At 35.6% G+C, this 15,853-nt stretch overlaps 1 protein-coding gene across 2 annotated transcripts in view; it reads left to right on the forward strand.

The window, feature by feature from the left end:
* LOC100372484 (uncharacterized) overlaps window positions 1–15,853 on the forward strand; it is a 37,925-nt gene extending 22,072 nt beyond the window's left edge. For both annotated transcript variants that reach the window (XM_085508016.1, XM_085508017.1), the window contains exons 9-22: window positions 554–703; window positions 793–927; window positions 1,244–1,369; window positions 2,802–3,149; window positions 3,355–3,708; window positions 4,250–4,579; window positions 4,892–5,008; window positions 10,458–10,565; window positions 10,751–11,113; window positions 11,706–11,874; window positions 12,372–12,646; window positions 13,183–13,325; window positions 13,595–13,754; window positions 14,671–15,853. In XM_085508016.1, the coding sequence (XP_085364142.1) occupies window positions 554–703; window positions 793–927; window positions 1,244–1,369; window positions 2,802–3,149; window positions 3,355–3,708; window positions 4,250–4,579; window positions 4,892–5,008; window positions 10,458–10,565; window positions 10,751–11,113; window positions 11,706–11,874; window positions 12,372–12,646; window positions 13,183–13,325; window positions 13,595–13,754; window positions 14,671–14,678 (2,786 nt within the window). In that variant the 3' untranslated portion in view covers window positions 14,679–15,853. The remainder of the gene's footprint in view (window positions 1–553; window positions 704–792; window positions 928–1,243; window positions 1,370–2,801; window positions 3,150–3,354; window positions 3,709–4,249; window positions 4,580–4,891; window positions 5,009–10,457; window positions 10,566–10,750; window positions 11,114–11,705; window positions 11,875–12,371; window positions 12,647–13,182; window positions 13,326–13,594; window positions 13,755–14,670) is intronic.

Consider the following 15,853-nt stretch of genomic DNA (forward strand, 5'->3'; position numbering starts at 1 on the left):
CTAGGCACATATTAATTGTCTTCACGGTTACGATTTTCAATTCTGCTGCCGGTGAACGATGTCATCGTATATACATCAGTCCACCCGTCACAGTGGCTTCAAATGTGCTGTCAGTGTATGATTCTGGCGTTGTTGTCATTTCTGACTACAATGCAGCTATTGACTACAGTACTTCAACCGATGCAACCCTGTAATGCCTGTAAGCATACGCTGCTGTATTCTGATGATTGCCTTATTATGGTACATATGTCTCTGTTTGTAATTATTAATTCAATGAATGACAAAGGCCAAAAAATACAATCGAATATTTTGTTTTTGCGAATAGTCGGGCTAGTGTACCCGATGACAAATGGGAAGTGTTCAAATGTGGCGTTAATCACATTGAACGCGTTCAGTGTTCGTGATGAAGTTAACTCTATATAAGGAAAAATTAGAACGTTGGAAAGAGTGCTGATTATTGAAGAAGAATTGCGGAAACGACTTTTTACTGAAGGGCAAATTCTATAGATTATGTGCTAGTTGTATACTAATATATGAAATTTCTCTAACATAGCTCCTGGTTACACAGAGTATCCTACCACGACGAGCACTTACTGCCCCAATTTCCAATGTTACCACAGCGACGAGTGTTTTCCTTGGTCTTTTGTATGCGATGATTATAATGATTGTAACGATGGGTCCGATGAATGGTACTGTTACACCAGTAAGTAACGACCTACAGCCTGCTATGCTTCACTTCATTTAATGTTATATCCATTTGATGTAATAATATACTATATTATTTAAACACAGCAACATATGTTCCATGGACTACCGACTGTTCTGGATTCCATTGTATAGTCGGTGACGAGTGTATACCTGACTTTATGGTATGCGATGGTAATGAGGATTGTTATTATGGAAATGATGAATGGAACTGTGATGCTAGTAAGTACGATTCTGCCAATAATATTTGGTGTATGTACAAACAATTATTCGGAACCTTGGGTCAACTAGGCATATATTATTTGTCTTCACGGTTACGATTTTCAATTCTGCTGCCGGTGAACGATGTACTTGTATAAATTATGATAGCAATAAATATACCCCCATTCTATATTAGTCCACCCGTCACAGTGGCTTCAAATGTGCTGTCAGAGTATGATTCTGGCGTTGTTGTCTGTTCTGACTACAATGCAGCTATTGATTACAGAACTAGTAGTTACTCAGTTTTGTAATATTTCTTTTATTTTTCGTTCCATAGCCTCTTACCCAGGCACTTGCCCTTCGGGATATCAGTTCTGCAACAACTACTACGAGTGTGTCCCTAACACTGCTATTTGTAACAACACGGCAGAGTGTTCTGACAAAAGTGACGAGTTTGATTGTGGTAGGTATAGGTAGGTATAGGGAAGAAAGACAGTGTGTATCAATAATTGTATTTGCTCCAATAAGTTATTAATGAATTTCTCAGATAAGGGTTAATGTTCATTAACGTATATTTTACATATAAATCAATTAAAGAACTAACTTAGTATGCAGTCAAGTTGGTGAAGCGTTGTGCTTTATTTATAGTGACTAATTACGTCAAGTTTACCATAATGCAAAGATAAAACCCTGTTGTTTGCTACTGGATTCTATTTAACCGTAACAGTTTCAAAAATGTGTTCATTAGTTGTAAATCTACACTCTAATATCTTCCTAATAACATATTCATAACCGTCATAGTTGGTACCAGACGTACACACTTTATGTAAATTAGCTCCGATGCATTTTGCGAGGATTGCTTTACATCGAATGTTCCAATCTCTATTTTCATTTATTTAACTTCTTCCTGCTTTTAAGTACCTCAATCCAAAAATCCAATTTGTCTTTCTCTTTGCGGTTTGAACCCAAGTAAAAAGTTGTTGTCGACCGGGTAGGCCGAACGTTTTCCTGATGGAAGTATTATGCGTTTTTATTTGTACATTACACCTAATATGAATGTTAAGTAGCACAATTGAAATAATAAATAGTGTGGCAGAAAACTGGCAATTGTGTCTAACACCATTCTACAAAGTGCAACAACTGTTACTGTATGAAAGGTTGATATAAATGATTCACAAAAATTTAACATTTCCTAAGCTTTGTACAAAAATATCCCTACATGGTTTCCTGGTTTAAAGCACCAATCAATAACGCCGATTAACATATATATGATCTAAAAACCTACTAATGAAAGAAAACATAAATAAGATTTGTGTGATGGGGGGGGGGGGTCATAGCATTCTGGAGTTTCATTTTGTTGGTGTATTTCCAACGCTTTATGAACGACGATTGATCTATTGTTAGAGAGGGGATACGAGATTTGTGGATAAGAAGGCTTGGATTCTTGAGAACATTCTATAAAATTAAATACAACTGTTGCGATTGGTCGGAGTTGCTTACTGATCCACAAAATCTTACTCCCTCATTTTTATTGTAAAAAATGATTTCTAATAGTTATTTTTTTCACAAGTTTAGAACAAAATATGTATTATGCTTTCCTCCGTTTTGACACCTACGTGCTCGTGCTCATTATAATTTGCATCGTTTAGAAAATTGCAATTAAACCTCGAGCCTCTGTCACAATCTGGGGTATCTAAATTCAGGGTGTCTATTCTGTGATCTGTACGAATACTTGGAAAAATATTGCTGTTTTGACTGAGTTGCAAAGTCGTTTTGGTATCACAATATATTATATTGAATGCGTTGCATCGACGAATGCGTTTTTGCATATTGATTAGTACACCCGCCCCTGTTGGGAAAATCTACCTAAATTTGTTCACTGTTCTTCGCTTCAGGTTGTGGGGGAAGTATATATATCACCCAAGGTCTGACATATGCTGTGACGTCGCCGGGATACCCCGGTAACTATGGTAACGACGACTACTGTGTGTGGAACATTTCTTCCGGTATTGGGGCCAATATAATCACTCAATTCGATTACTTTAATACGGAGACGTCGTTTGACTACATAAGCATTGGTCATGGAACAAATCCGTCTGACCTGTCAACCCGTGTAATATACCAATCAGGGCCAACAGCTCCAGACAACTGGAGATCACCTACAAATGACGTATGGGTCAAATGGGAATCCGACGGCAGTGTTACCAGAAATGGCTGGCTGTTAAGTCTAATAGCACAAGAAGGTCAGTAAACAAATGGCCTGGAGGGTTTACTTATCGTGTTCGTGTACGCATTACCATGTTTCGTGCAAAGCCAATGATTTAAGAATTACCTAGATCAAGGTCTATATATATATATATATATATATATATATATATACATCTTGCATCATTCCGTCATTCCAATTAATAATAATTAATAATTAGTGCAACACTATTTTTATTATAGCTTGCTACGAAACCGTTACTCTGGACATTAATGACGTTCATTCTATCACTTCACCTGACTACCCGTCGTCTTACAGTGACTTATTATACTGCGTGTGGATCGTACAAGCAGATGAAACACGATCAATCAATGTACATTTCATTGATTTCAACATACGTTCTAACAGAGACTACTTTAGTGGAGGTGTTGGTGATGACCCGGAAGATTCATCAACGCAAGCGTTTGTTTATTCCGGTAATACATTGCCACAAGATTGGTACTCTGAAAGTACCAAGATATGGCTTCGGTTTACTACAGACGGTGCCTACAGCAGACTAAATGAAGGATTTCACGTTGAATTACAAGATGATTTTTGTACGTAAACAGCGTTTTTAAAATTATATTCAACTTTAGTATTAAATTTTAAGACGTCTATTTACTACGATATAATCTTATCATTTGTGGATATGTAATCGTGTTATTAATCCTTTTGCCGCTTACTAGACTTGCTTGCAGTCTGTTGCGATTCCGATGACAAATTTATGAAAAATAAATATAAATTGCGTAAACGAAAGGTGAACACGAAAATCATGTGACCGCGAAACAGACTTGCCATCGGTGTAAGCGCCTTCACATTACCGGCCAGATTCGGGCTTGTAATGATTGACATGTCTAATATGTTTCCAACAATGAAAAGACAGACTAATTAACATATCAACTGAGACCACGGAAACCACTCACACTCCATGGCTCGGCTGCTCCACCCACCGTATGACGTATATGCAAATATGCAAAGTCTGTTGGGATTTCGCGGTTACATGATTTTCGCGTTCTAATACAGACATGCATTTATATTATTATTGCTAACAATATGACCTTTATTTTATTCTCATGAAATCGTCTCAATGTGTTGCAGACTGTGAGAATATTGGGATACCGCAGTGCGAGAATCATCTTCCTTATGGTGGATCCACTTTTTATAGTCATTTGGGACTGTCACGTGAACAAGCAATGGATAGGATGGATAAGATGGCGGACATAGAAGGCTGTCACGAACACATCGAATTATTCATGTGTTCGCTGTTGTCCCCTCAGTGTGGGATAAATGGTACTTATAGACAACCGTGCAAGGCTTTCTGTGACGACGTTGAACTGATGTGCGCGTTGTCGTACGAGGAATACGGATATGGCTGGCCCGTTAACTGTACATATATGCCAACTTCAGATGAGAGACCGGATTGTGTTAGTAAGTAGAATCATCACCATTATCCATTTACAGTAGGAAACGCACTTTTAGCGGTAATACAGTTTACATTAATCTTATTTCAATAAAGAATTTACACAATCACGATGATGGCACGTGATAAAATGTGGTGATTTTACAAATACAACCCAAAGCTTCTGTTACATAACAACAACAATGTACATTAGGAGTCGTTTATGTAATTCTTTAATAGTGATAGTCCATTGGACAAATAAATGTTGAAAATTTAAATAATCTGATTACCTGAAAATAATAGGACACAAAGACATATACATGCATATTGATTTATTGTAGGGATATCTCCTTGTTTGAATAATCCTTGTCTACATGGCGGAACGTGCTTACCAGTAGATGAACTAAATAGCACATGTATTTGTTCTGGAGGTTATACAGGAGAATTGTGTGAAATAGGTGAGTTTCAGCTACTTCCAAATTGCCCGATATATACACGGATACACAATAGATGATTTGGTTTTCAGTATAACTCGGATGTTGTTAGTAGTTTAGCATCCACTATAGGGACGACCATGAGGGCGCTGTTCATATTTTGATGCGATGACATCATACGGGATGGGATGACGTCACAATGGGGATCCTTGCATAAATTATTATAAATGATCGTACAAGTCCGTAAAGGGGATCATTTGGATGAGGATGACGTCATAATGAAATACTGTGAATAAATTGGCATCAATAAAATATATTTGAATACGAGGTCGTAACGAGGTCATTGTGAATAAACTTGCATAAATTACCATAATTTATTCATTTATTTATTTATTTATTTATTTATTATTTGATTATTTTTTGATTGGACGAGCATTGACGTCACGAAAGATTTTCTGACTGTATCGTAGATGGCGCTCACACACGCATACACACACACACACACGCTAATAAATACACGTCATTTTGAAAACTAACGGAGTTTATTGCACAAAAGAATGAAATATTTACATGGAGTATACATTTATGGCGTGGTTGAGTATTTTTTTAACGTCAAGAAAAATGTGTAAATGTGTAGCATGATTTTTACTTTTTGAAATTATACATATTTCAATACTAAACTTACTATGTTTTACCATCAAACTACTGAATCACTGTACATACAATTACGTATACCATTGACAAATTCAGACTCCGCTTATAAATTATACTCGATTATGTTTTTACCAATCATTACCACGCTCATCATTCATGATTCGATTCACCACGATCTGAATAATTCGTACACACAGATAAACGGATTTTTGCGATATACATGTACTCTTGTTTTCACTCCAAAAACTTACTGCTTATTCGATCCCTCAATCAAAAGCTGTTTTACTTGGGATTGTCCAAGAGTGTATTTCCACGTTAAACTGATGTGACGACATGTCGGTCATCAACGATTTCAGAAAGGGAGACTGTCGAAAAGTAGGACACCAATAATTTAAAATAATTAGTTATACTGGAGAGAATGGGATGACATTTTATTATTATCATTGTAGATTCAATATGCAAACGGGAAGCGGGTCAAGAAATCGTAATTGTTTAATATTATAGATATGGTGTGTAGTTCGTTCTTTTCAACGACGAATATCGACCAGTAACATTGCCATACACGTTGTTTGCTAATTAATGTTTAATAAAATGCGGTAAGTTTTAATGATTGCCAAGATGTACAGGGAGCACTCGCTTATCCAATAGACAGATTCCATTATACAATATATAATTATAATATCCTGACCGTATTATTTACACTCTCGTAAACCGACTGTTTAACGTGACGAAGGTACCGGTCGACGAGGGAATGCGTGCATGCATATTACAATTCGTCGACACTTCCATTGATAATAGTATAATTTGCAATATGGCGTAATATCAATCGACGATCCTCAGAATACCGTGTGTATGTATGCATATTGTAGTTCGAATGATTAGATATTTCTTTTATTTTGCCAATTTGTCGATTCTTGCATAATTATGAACAGCGTTGTTTTGCTCTCGAAATAAATACTTTTACACCGATGTTAGCGATTGTAATTTTTATAGTGTGTACGTGCATTCGACTTTGAAATAATAATTGAAGACACAACTATATAGTCTTCAAATCAGCTGGGTGTTATTATTGAAGTAACGCATAAGGCGTGATATTGTTGTAATGGGGTCTGATCGCGTTTCATAACCTCTGTATTGAATAATGCCATGAATCAAATTGTTCTAACGATATGGGAAACATGGTAGGGTAATAACGAGGTAAGCAATAAGTAGTTCTTTTATCGGTGAGGGAAGATCTGCTTCTTGATTGCGATTATCTATAATATAATGTATAATAATCTTTTCCTCTACGTCCACAACTTGAAGCGGACTTTTCAATTCAACTCACTGAGGCCGTACACAACATGGCTTGTTCCCCTTCGAATGCGTGCGTGCGTATGTTGCGTTAGCAACACTATCTGTGACCACTAATCTTGTCAAATATTTACAAAGCACGATGTGATAACTGAGGTGGTAAACTGACCATGATGTCAATATTCAACTACCTAATTTGCACAATAATAATAATTGAAATTGAAACCGTATTCATGCGTGGGATCGTGGTTGGAAATACAATGAAGTAACAAAAAAACCAAGCAAAGTGTAACAATAATAAAATCACAAACATTTGGATGTAAAGTAAAAAAAATATGTGGTGTTTGGTTTAGGCATCTGGTATTTTAGGATTTTTTTTTTGTCGTAACTTGAAACAGATGTGGACGAATTTTCCTAGCTCAATGATTGTTTTGTCATTTTAACTTTTTAGTTTACCTGTTAGGTGTTCATCATCCGTCCTAAAGTTGATTTTATTGTATTTAATATTTTAATCATGATTTGTTTCGTTCCTCCTTGTATAGATTACAATTGAGAAGAAACTGTTTTTCGTTCTCAATTTTCTAGTTGTCACAAACTGGGCAAATTTAGTCTTCGGCTATGAAGTTATTATATCTGCTCCTTTCGATTTGAAGGGTATGAGCCCTTATTCCGGGTTTCGTCTTAGCAGCACTATGATTTGGTTTTTTGATTGTGGTGAGATATTTTTCATATTCCAATTCTGTTTTTTCTGTAGGCTCGTAACTTGTTTTTATGATTTGTACTTTTATTGGTATCGTGTAATGTTTTTGTGCTATGAATTTCAAAGGATTGGTCTAATTTGTCTGTCACTGTTTCTCATTGATTTTCTTTTTGTCATCCTTGGATTTATGTGTATTCCAAATATTTCCCATAGTCAAATTTTCTAAAATCTGATTCATATCTTTCCCCCAGTTGTCTTTTCCTTTTTCATCAAGATGTATAAGTTTGTGTGCTTCGTAAACGAGTGAGTTTGGGTTAGAATTATTTATTTTGATCCAATATTTGATCATATATTTCAATCTAGTTGCTAGGGGATGATGTTTCCCAACTCTAGCAGGCTTGCCAAATTACTTGCTTTGCTATTTACTTTTAGAAGGTATTTGCAGTAATATATTTTCATTTTTTTTCCATTGGTGTAGACATATTTGCCATGAGACGTGATTTTTTTTATGTTCTCCCTCGTCCAAATTTCATTTTTATGAAGTGAAATTTTATGTTTATGGGGGAGAACTTAAATATACAAAAACGTACACATACCTCGGAATAATAAACACAAATCAGGAACATTCATTGTAACTCAAGACGTCCTTATAGCTAGAACAAAATGAAACAAATGCAGTTCTCAGAAAAACTAATTCCAATCAAAACATGTCTAAAAATATTCGATTCAATCCAAAACCAATTTTGTGTTACAGTGAAATTAGTTATGATAAGGGTTAGAGGGTTAAGGTTAGGGTTAGGGTTAGTAGTAACACAGGTGGTCGTACGTCTGAAAAGATTTGCAGGATTTGCAGTAAACCTCATCACATTTGTGAGACCCGTCACGTTATTTGATAGTATGTGACATTTTTTCAACGTGGCGTTAAAAAAAATACTCAACCACGCCATCAATAAGCGCCCTCTACGATACGTCAATGACGTCAATGCTCGTCCATTCAAAAATAAATAATTAAGGTAGCGAGACTATTATTTGTGTTGAAAATTACGATTTTCACATTTATTTATTAATTGATGAAATGCACTATAAACTTTCATATGATAAAGTCAACATAACATAGAATGTCATGTAAGTTGGTTAAAATGTAGATTTTCTGAAGGAAAGCAAGGCAGCCTCAGTAGTGTTTTCCAAAATCAACAACACAGGTTTAATCTGTGTGCCTATAAGTTTCAAAGATAAACTCAAGACAAAGCAATGTTAGGATGTGTTATCAGTAGCTATCTGACACACAATGAGTGTTTCCAAACATTTGAGTGGTTTGTCTCCGCCCCTGTTTGTTTCACAGATTAGTCATTTGCATATGAATGTGTCAGACACAAGGTCACACAGCCACTGAAAAAAATCATTGATTTTGGTGTTTTCATATGCCGAATTTATCCAAATATAGCTATCGCATTCCTTTATTTTTTTGGTTTCCAATAGCCTTACACATTTGGATGTCCCTACACATGTTAAAACAGACCTTGATGGGAAAACAAATTGATTGTGCCGATAAACAAGCTTGAAAATCTTTGCTGTGACTTCATGGACGTTTTCTAGGAGTTTATGTTTTTCAAAATACAAGGTCTTTAACAAAAAATAACGTATACTTATTGTCGTCGGATTAACACCAAATTTTCACAGCTTTAAGGTGACAATGAGAGAAACTTGAATGTGTCCAGACAAACTATTTCATCGATTATTTACCAACGAGTTGTGGTTTGAGTTGGGGGCAGTGCGACTAAAACAGTAATTGAAATTCAGCACACTATTTTTTAAAACGCGTTGCTTGAATAAAACTGACCAGACACATTCAATTTACCAGACTATTGAACAACTAGGAAAAGTGAAAAAAATACTTCTTACCGCCAGCATAAATGCGTAATTATTTTTTTTACAGAAAAAGTAATTTTTCACCTTTGATTGAGTAACGCGTCGTAGAATGCAGATACGAGCATGCAAAATACACTTGTGAAAAGCTTGAAATCTGGCGATTCTAAAAATATATACTTTCCCGGGTCTATTTGTAGTCATTCAGTCACAATTAGAAGATGAAAACAAGTATGCAAATAATAGTCCCGCTACCTTAAATGAATGAATTATGATAATTTATGCAAATTTGTTCATGGTGACCTCGTTACGACCTCGTATTGAAATATATTTTATTTATGCCAATTTATTCACAGTATTTCATTGTTACATCATCCTCATCCAAATGCCCCCCTTCACGGACTTGTACGAGCATTTATGCTAATTTATGCTAGGATCCCTAATGTGATGTCATCGTTTGTGCTAATATATGCACGGATCCCCATTGTGACGTCATCCCACCCCATATGACGTCATCGCATCCAAATATGAACAGCGCCCTTATGGATGCTATACTACTGTTGTTGTTTATTCAGAATATGTTATAAAAAAAGGTTTCTGATTCGTAGTCAATCGTGCGAAAATGACTAGAATTGTGTTCAAATTACATAACAGGTATTTTTTTTATTTTAAACACCGTGATATTCTGCAAAAAAAGTCGGTTAAATCGACTCATGTGCTTGTTTGTTTGTACACACAAAACGTTGACCATGTGCATCATAAACCATGGGCCTACAAATTACTAGACTAATCGGTCAGAATGCCTCTCACTCCAGAATAATGACATATTCCCTGCATATGAATTATTTAGTCAGTAACTGCTGTTTCTTTATAGTATATTGTGTATACTGGTTTCATTGGTCTCATACTATAATACAGTGCCAGTTGGTGTATATAATGCAAATAGGATTTATATTTTAGATATAGACGAATGCGCAAGTAACCCTTGTCAAAACGGCGGTACCTGTTTCGATCTTCTAGGAGGGTTTTCTTGTTGGTGTGCATATGGATGGATAGGGACTAAATGTGGTAGGTATACGTGGAGTTGCTATGATAATATTCCCACACCGATTTGTTAAAGTCATTTAAATTAACCACAATCACTGGTTACTTGTTGTAAATTACATATAATCTCAGGTGTACGCAATTTGTGGTGTCCGAGTTCATTCTTGGCATCAAAAAAATAATACATTTGTTTACCTTTCCTATTTCAGAATGCAGCGACATTACCATTGAGGTCTGTAGAAGTTTACCTCTTAACATGGCTAGATTGACAAAGTACTTACCAAGCGCCGACCGCTCTAGTAGTGTACGACATCTTGAACAATTCCTAATGAACATGAGATATAACAGAGCTGGGACGCCATGTCATCCGCACATGGACTACTTCATGTGTGCTCTTTTCGCCCCAGACTGCAGCGAAGACGGCTTTTACCGACCGCCATGCAAGTATTTCTGTGAGGACGTCCGGCGAACCTGTGAATCAACGTTTAACAATGGAGGAATACAATGGCCAGTAGAATGCGACTTGCTTCCATTCAGCAATGATACGTCCATATGTGTTGTGAATCCAACTGGTCAGTAGACAATCATATTTAATTTATAACTGTGCCTACTCATATTAAACTCACAACCAGTACTATGATCTAGCCTTTAATAGAACTATCCAATGGTCTTTAAAAAAACTTCTGTACCATTTTTATTGAACTCACATGCGGCGATTTAGTCAATCACGAACAATATCAAGTACTATATATAGACTTTAAAGTATTATGCCCTCATTGTTAATTATTACCTTCCGAACTTCGTACAGGTTTGTGAAGACGGTAAGGTAAAATACATTAACGCTACAACTTCGAAAAGTCAACTAACAGGCGGGGTAAAAAAAAAATAAAGGTCGATAAACTCCCAACTCGGTTGTTTCCACTATTTTATGAACGTAATCTCACGTTTCTGTCATGCTTTTCAGAAAACGTGTGATTGTATTGGTAAAATTGTATGTTTATTTGTTACACAATTAGCGCCATGTGGAAAACATAATTTGTGGTGTTTGATATTGTATGTACAATTTATTGACAATTTTGAAATACTTCTCTGTCTACTGAAAGCCTGGTTTCGTTTTCTTAACGTAATTCGTAAAATTGTTATATAATCTATGTTGATTTCCAGAGAGCGAGTTTTGTGGGACCACACCAGCAGAGTCAAACCGTATTGTTGGAGGCTCTGACGCATCGCTAGGAACCTATCCGTGGCAGGTGTCTTTACACGAATATGGTAGCCACATTTGTGGCGCCGTAGTAATTAACGAAAACTGGATAGCAACGGCTGCTCACTGTGTGTAAGTTGACAATGCCTTGACAAGTTAAACAGGGTATCGATACATAAACTTAATAGACAATGGGTATGTCAGAGCTGTCGAATATGCATCTTTTGTAAATTAGTCTGTAACTAATATCTCACTGAATTAAAATAAATAATGTGAGACACTGTACATAATACATTGGTTATCTGCCGTTTAACTGCTAGGACATGACCACCCAAACCAGAGTGTAACCGCCACGTTGATTGGCTACTAAATACAGTATGTAGCTAATTAGAATATGTTAATATTGCTAATAATGAATGACGGCCACTCTCAATTAAACGTTGCAATGAATGTTTTACTGTAACATTCATTGGGATTTTACAGCAAATTAATGAGAATAATATTAGCAGCATTTCCGACGAAAGTGGCAGTGGGTTACCTGTGAAGCAGCAATCGAGAAAGTGCTTAGAGAAAAGTAACTATGATTTATTAATAACGACAGTTTCGTGTTTTTTTTTGTTTTTTTGCAGGGTCAGTTCGTCTCCTTATGATCTCGAAGTACGCATGGGATTTATATCACAACAAGCTGGGTCGGTACATGAATACCGAACTGGAGTGCATAGTGTATTTGTACATCCTAGTTACAATAATTATCTAAGCAGTAATGACTTCGCGCTGCTTTACGTTGACACACCGATAATATACTCTGACTATATAAGACCTGCTTGTCTTCCACCAAGTGGTGACTCCACGTTCTTTAATGACGGTGAAGTGTGTGCTATTTCTGGTTGGGGAGAAACGTACTGTAAGTATTCTGCTTGCGCTGCAGCGTATCAGACATCAATATTAATATGTATCAATTAAGTTTCCAAGCCTCCACAATTCCTCAGTGACATAAATATAATCTCTTTGAAAACTATTAAAACGAGAGAAACTGTGAATGAAAATGTTTGCTATATTTTATACAAGTACATTTAGTGATAACACATTGGAAACAGCAAACATCACTACTTTCAATTGGATGAATGTGTTTAGTATACACTACGTTAGGTTATGTGTTTTATTTTGTTTGATTGAAACGGAAAAATATTGGTTATTGTTTATATTGCCATAATTTTACTCAAATTTAAGGAAGGATATGTACTTTAAAATGGTTATTTCAATTCAAGTGGTATTCATTGAATTGCCCAATAGCAACTCACAAAGCGCACAACCCATCTCTGCACTGGCAATGCATCTGATTGCGAATATTTTGTTTTAATGATATTACCCACAGTTCCAGTCAGAGTTGAGCAAATTGCAAAGGGCGCTGAATAATTTTGTTTCTTTTTTCATATTTAGCGGGTGGGACACCTGACATTTTACAGGAAGCGACCGTGCCACTGGTCAATCAACAGACATGCAACAGTAGATACGATGGTGATGTGACTGAATCGATGATATGCGCCGGATATTTAGATGTCGGTGGAATAGATTCGTGTTATGTAAGTACCCATCCCCTGATAGTTCATTCAACAAATTGTGGGGAAAACAAGTAAAAGTAATTCAACTCGATTTTCGAGAACGTATGTTACTCAAAATCGCACACAATCGTCACGCTACACTGCATTCAGTTCGGACCCCGAGCGTCGTAAAAAAAACGTGACTACAGCGATAACATGATCATTATATTCAGTATGTTGAAATACAACTACCTGATTAAACATTAATAGACGCGACGCATGCTAATCTTTTCATACGTCAACTATTTCAGGGTGACAGTGGTGGTCCATTGGTGTGCCAGAAATCCAATGGCCGGTGGTATCTTGCCGGGCTGACAAGCTGGGGAAATGGCTGTGCCGATTCGTACTATCCCGGTGTATATGCACGTATAACGCATGGAAGATCTTGGATTGATGAAATAATGTCAACAGGTATAACCTCATAATAATAGCAAAGCATATGCACTGCATGTCTCCAAGTAGAACGTTTTAAATGTGAGCTTTGAAATATACTTTGGGAAAATTTGCTAATTGTGTTAATACCTTTAATGTATATGTATAGATCATTTCGATCATGACTCACTATAACATTATAAACAGGTTACACCCGTTCAGCATCATTCACTATAGACAGCACATGAAGTGTGCACCAATTCTCTATAAAAATGCATATATGACATATACCATCCGACCAGGTTTAGTGAGTCTCCAAAATATTCAATTATTTGCTGTGGTGATAATTTTTAATTATTTATTACGCGATTATACTTGCATGCCTGAGTGTTCTTATATTATGGACAACATTGTTGTTGGCAGGGTGTGAAATACTTTGTGTTATGTACAGAAATATATCCACCGTGTTCTATCTGTCATGTTCAAATATGTTTGTTTTATATTAGATTTGTTTTAATCCAACTAGAGCTTTAAAATAGTATTAATCATTATACATCTGTCAATATAACGCCATAAGTTACAGCGTGCCGTAATTTTGCGGTATTTTACGGGGTATTTTCATCTTACCATATTAGGAAATGCGAATTTCAAATATATTATAATTACGCTCGTAAGCGTTCTCTAATAATAGAAACAAACATGGCTGCCACCAGGGTTTGACTGTACTCCACACAAAGAAGTTCGCTGATTCTGCTCCAAATATTTTAGATTTCGGCATTCCCGTGATGTGATTGGAAGGAAAAGATGTATAATATTAAAGTTATTAAGAGGATAACTCAAAGTATGTACTCATACAGTACACAGTCGCATCAACCTCCGCTGCGTGTCGGCCGATACTTCGTGCATACCTTGAGGAATCCTCGTAAAAATTTCATATTTTTCATATTTGTTGCAGAGCCATAAGAACGATGAACACACAGAAACAAGCTAATGGAATATTAACGAATATTATCCAGAACATTTACAAAAGGGAAGAAAAAGTTCAAATTGTGTGTAATCATTGTATGTTATATATGTCACAGGGGACATATTGTCATGACGACGGTTTTTACACTTACTTATTCAAGAATTGTTTTTTATTTTACTATTGTCTTGCGTAACTGTATAATTCAATTAATTTAATAACCTAAATTTTAGTGTTTATTTCCATGATTTTAATTTGAATTGTTTTTATTGAAAATGTTTTGATGAATGTTTTTTCAATAGAAAAAAATGTTATTGTTTGAGTGGATGATTGTGTTTGGATAAGTAACTAGAAAACCATGAATAAAGATTACTATGAAAACTGTTTACACGAAGCTTGTGAAAGAAAAACATGTGAGCTATGCCATCGAATGCTTTTAAAAAAGTTGAGATAATTAATATGTGACTGGCTGTGTTTACCTAAATTGTTACATGGAGTGGTTTTACTAAACACTGTACTTTTCAAACCAATTACTGACAAGTTTACAATTTTCTACAAGATGTTTGTCTCCACTTTTGTTTACTGGATCAACATTAGCTTTCCTACACAGCTATGGGAATATAAACGGGTTGAGCGACTTACGTTCATCATCAGTTGACAGTACATTGTGAGCAAACAAATTGACAAATACTGATCAATTGAAAATGTATCCACATCAACCACATAATCTCTGTTACACACTGAAATCTATGTATCCGTGCTTGGTAGTTTGTATCCCGAAATTATTCCTAACTGGTAATTTACCACAGTCTTCATGTCATAGTACGGATTTCAGTACAATTGGGAATTTTTAAACATCATACTAGTTTCTAATTCAAAATCAAATTCAATAAATTGTTTCCAATCAGTCACATAAGTTTCAAAGAATTCGGACACTGAATGATGTACTGTTTCCTTGACAACTACGTTCATCAGATTTACAAATAAGATGATATTGCTCTTTCTGAATAATTGGTTTTATAAAAAAAATAAAAATATTTTTTGAATTACAAAGCCTAATGTGTTTATTATTTTGCCGAAGCATTCATTCATATAGCTTGCTTGAAGTATTTCAAATACGTTAAATAGTTCTGCTCCAGTATGAAATCAGTCAAATAAATAAATATATTCAAAA

Source organism: Saccoglossus kowalevskii, chromosome 14, assembly GCF_978046115.1.
Source record: "Saccoglossus kowalevskii chromosome 14, keSacKowa6.1, whole genome shotgun sequence".
NCBI classification, from domain to species: Eukaryota; Metazoa; Hemichordata; class Enteropneusta; family Harrimaniidae; genus Saccoglossus; species Saccoglossus kowalevskii.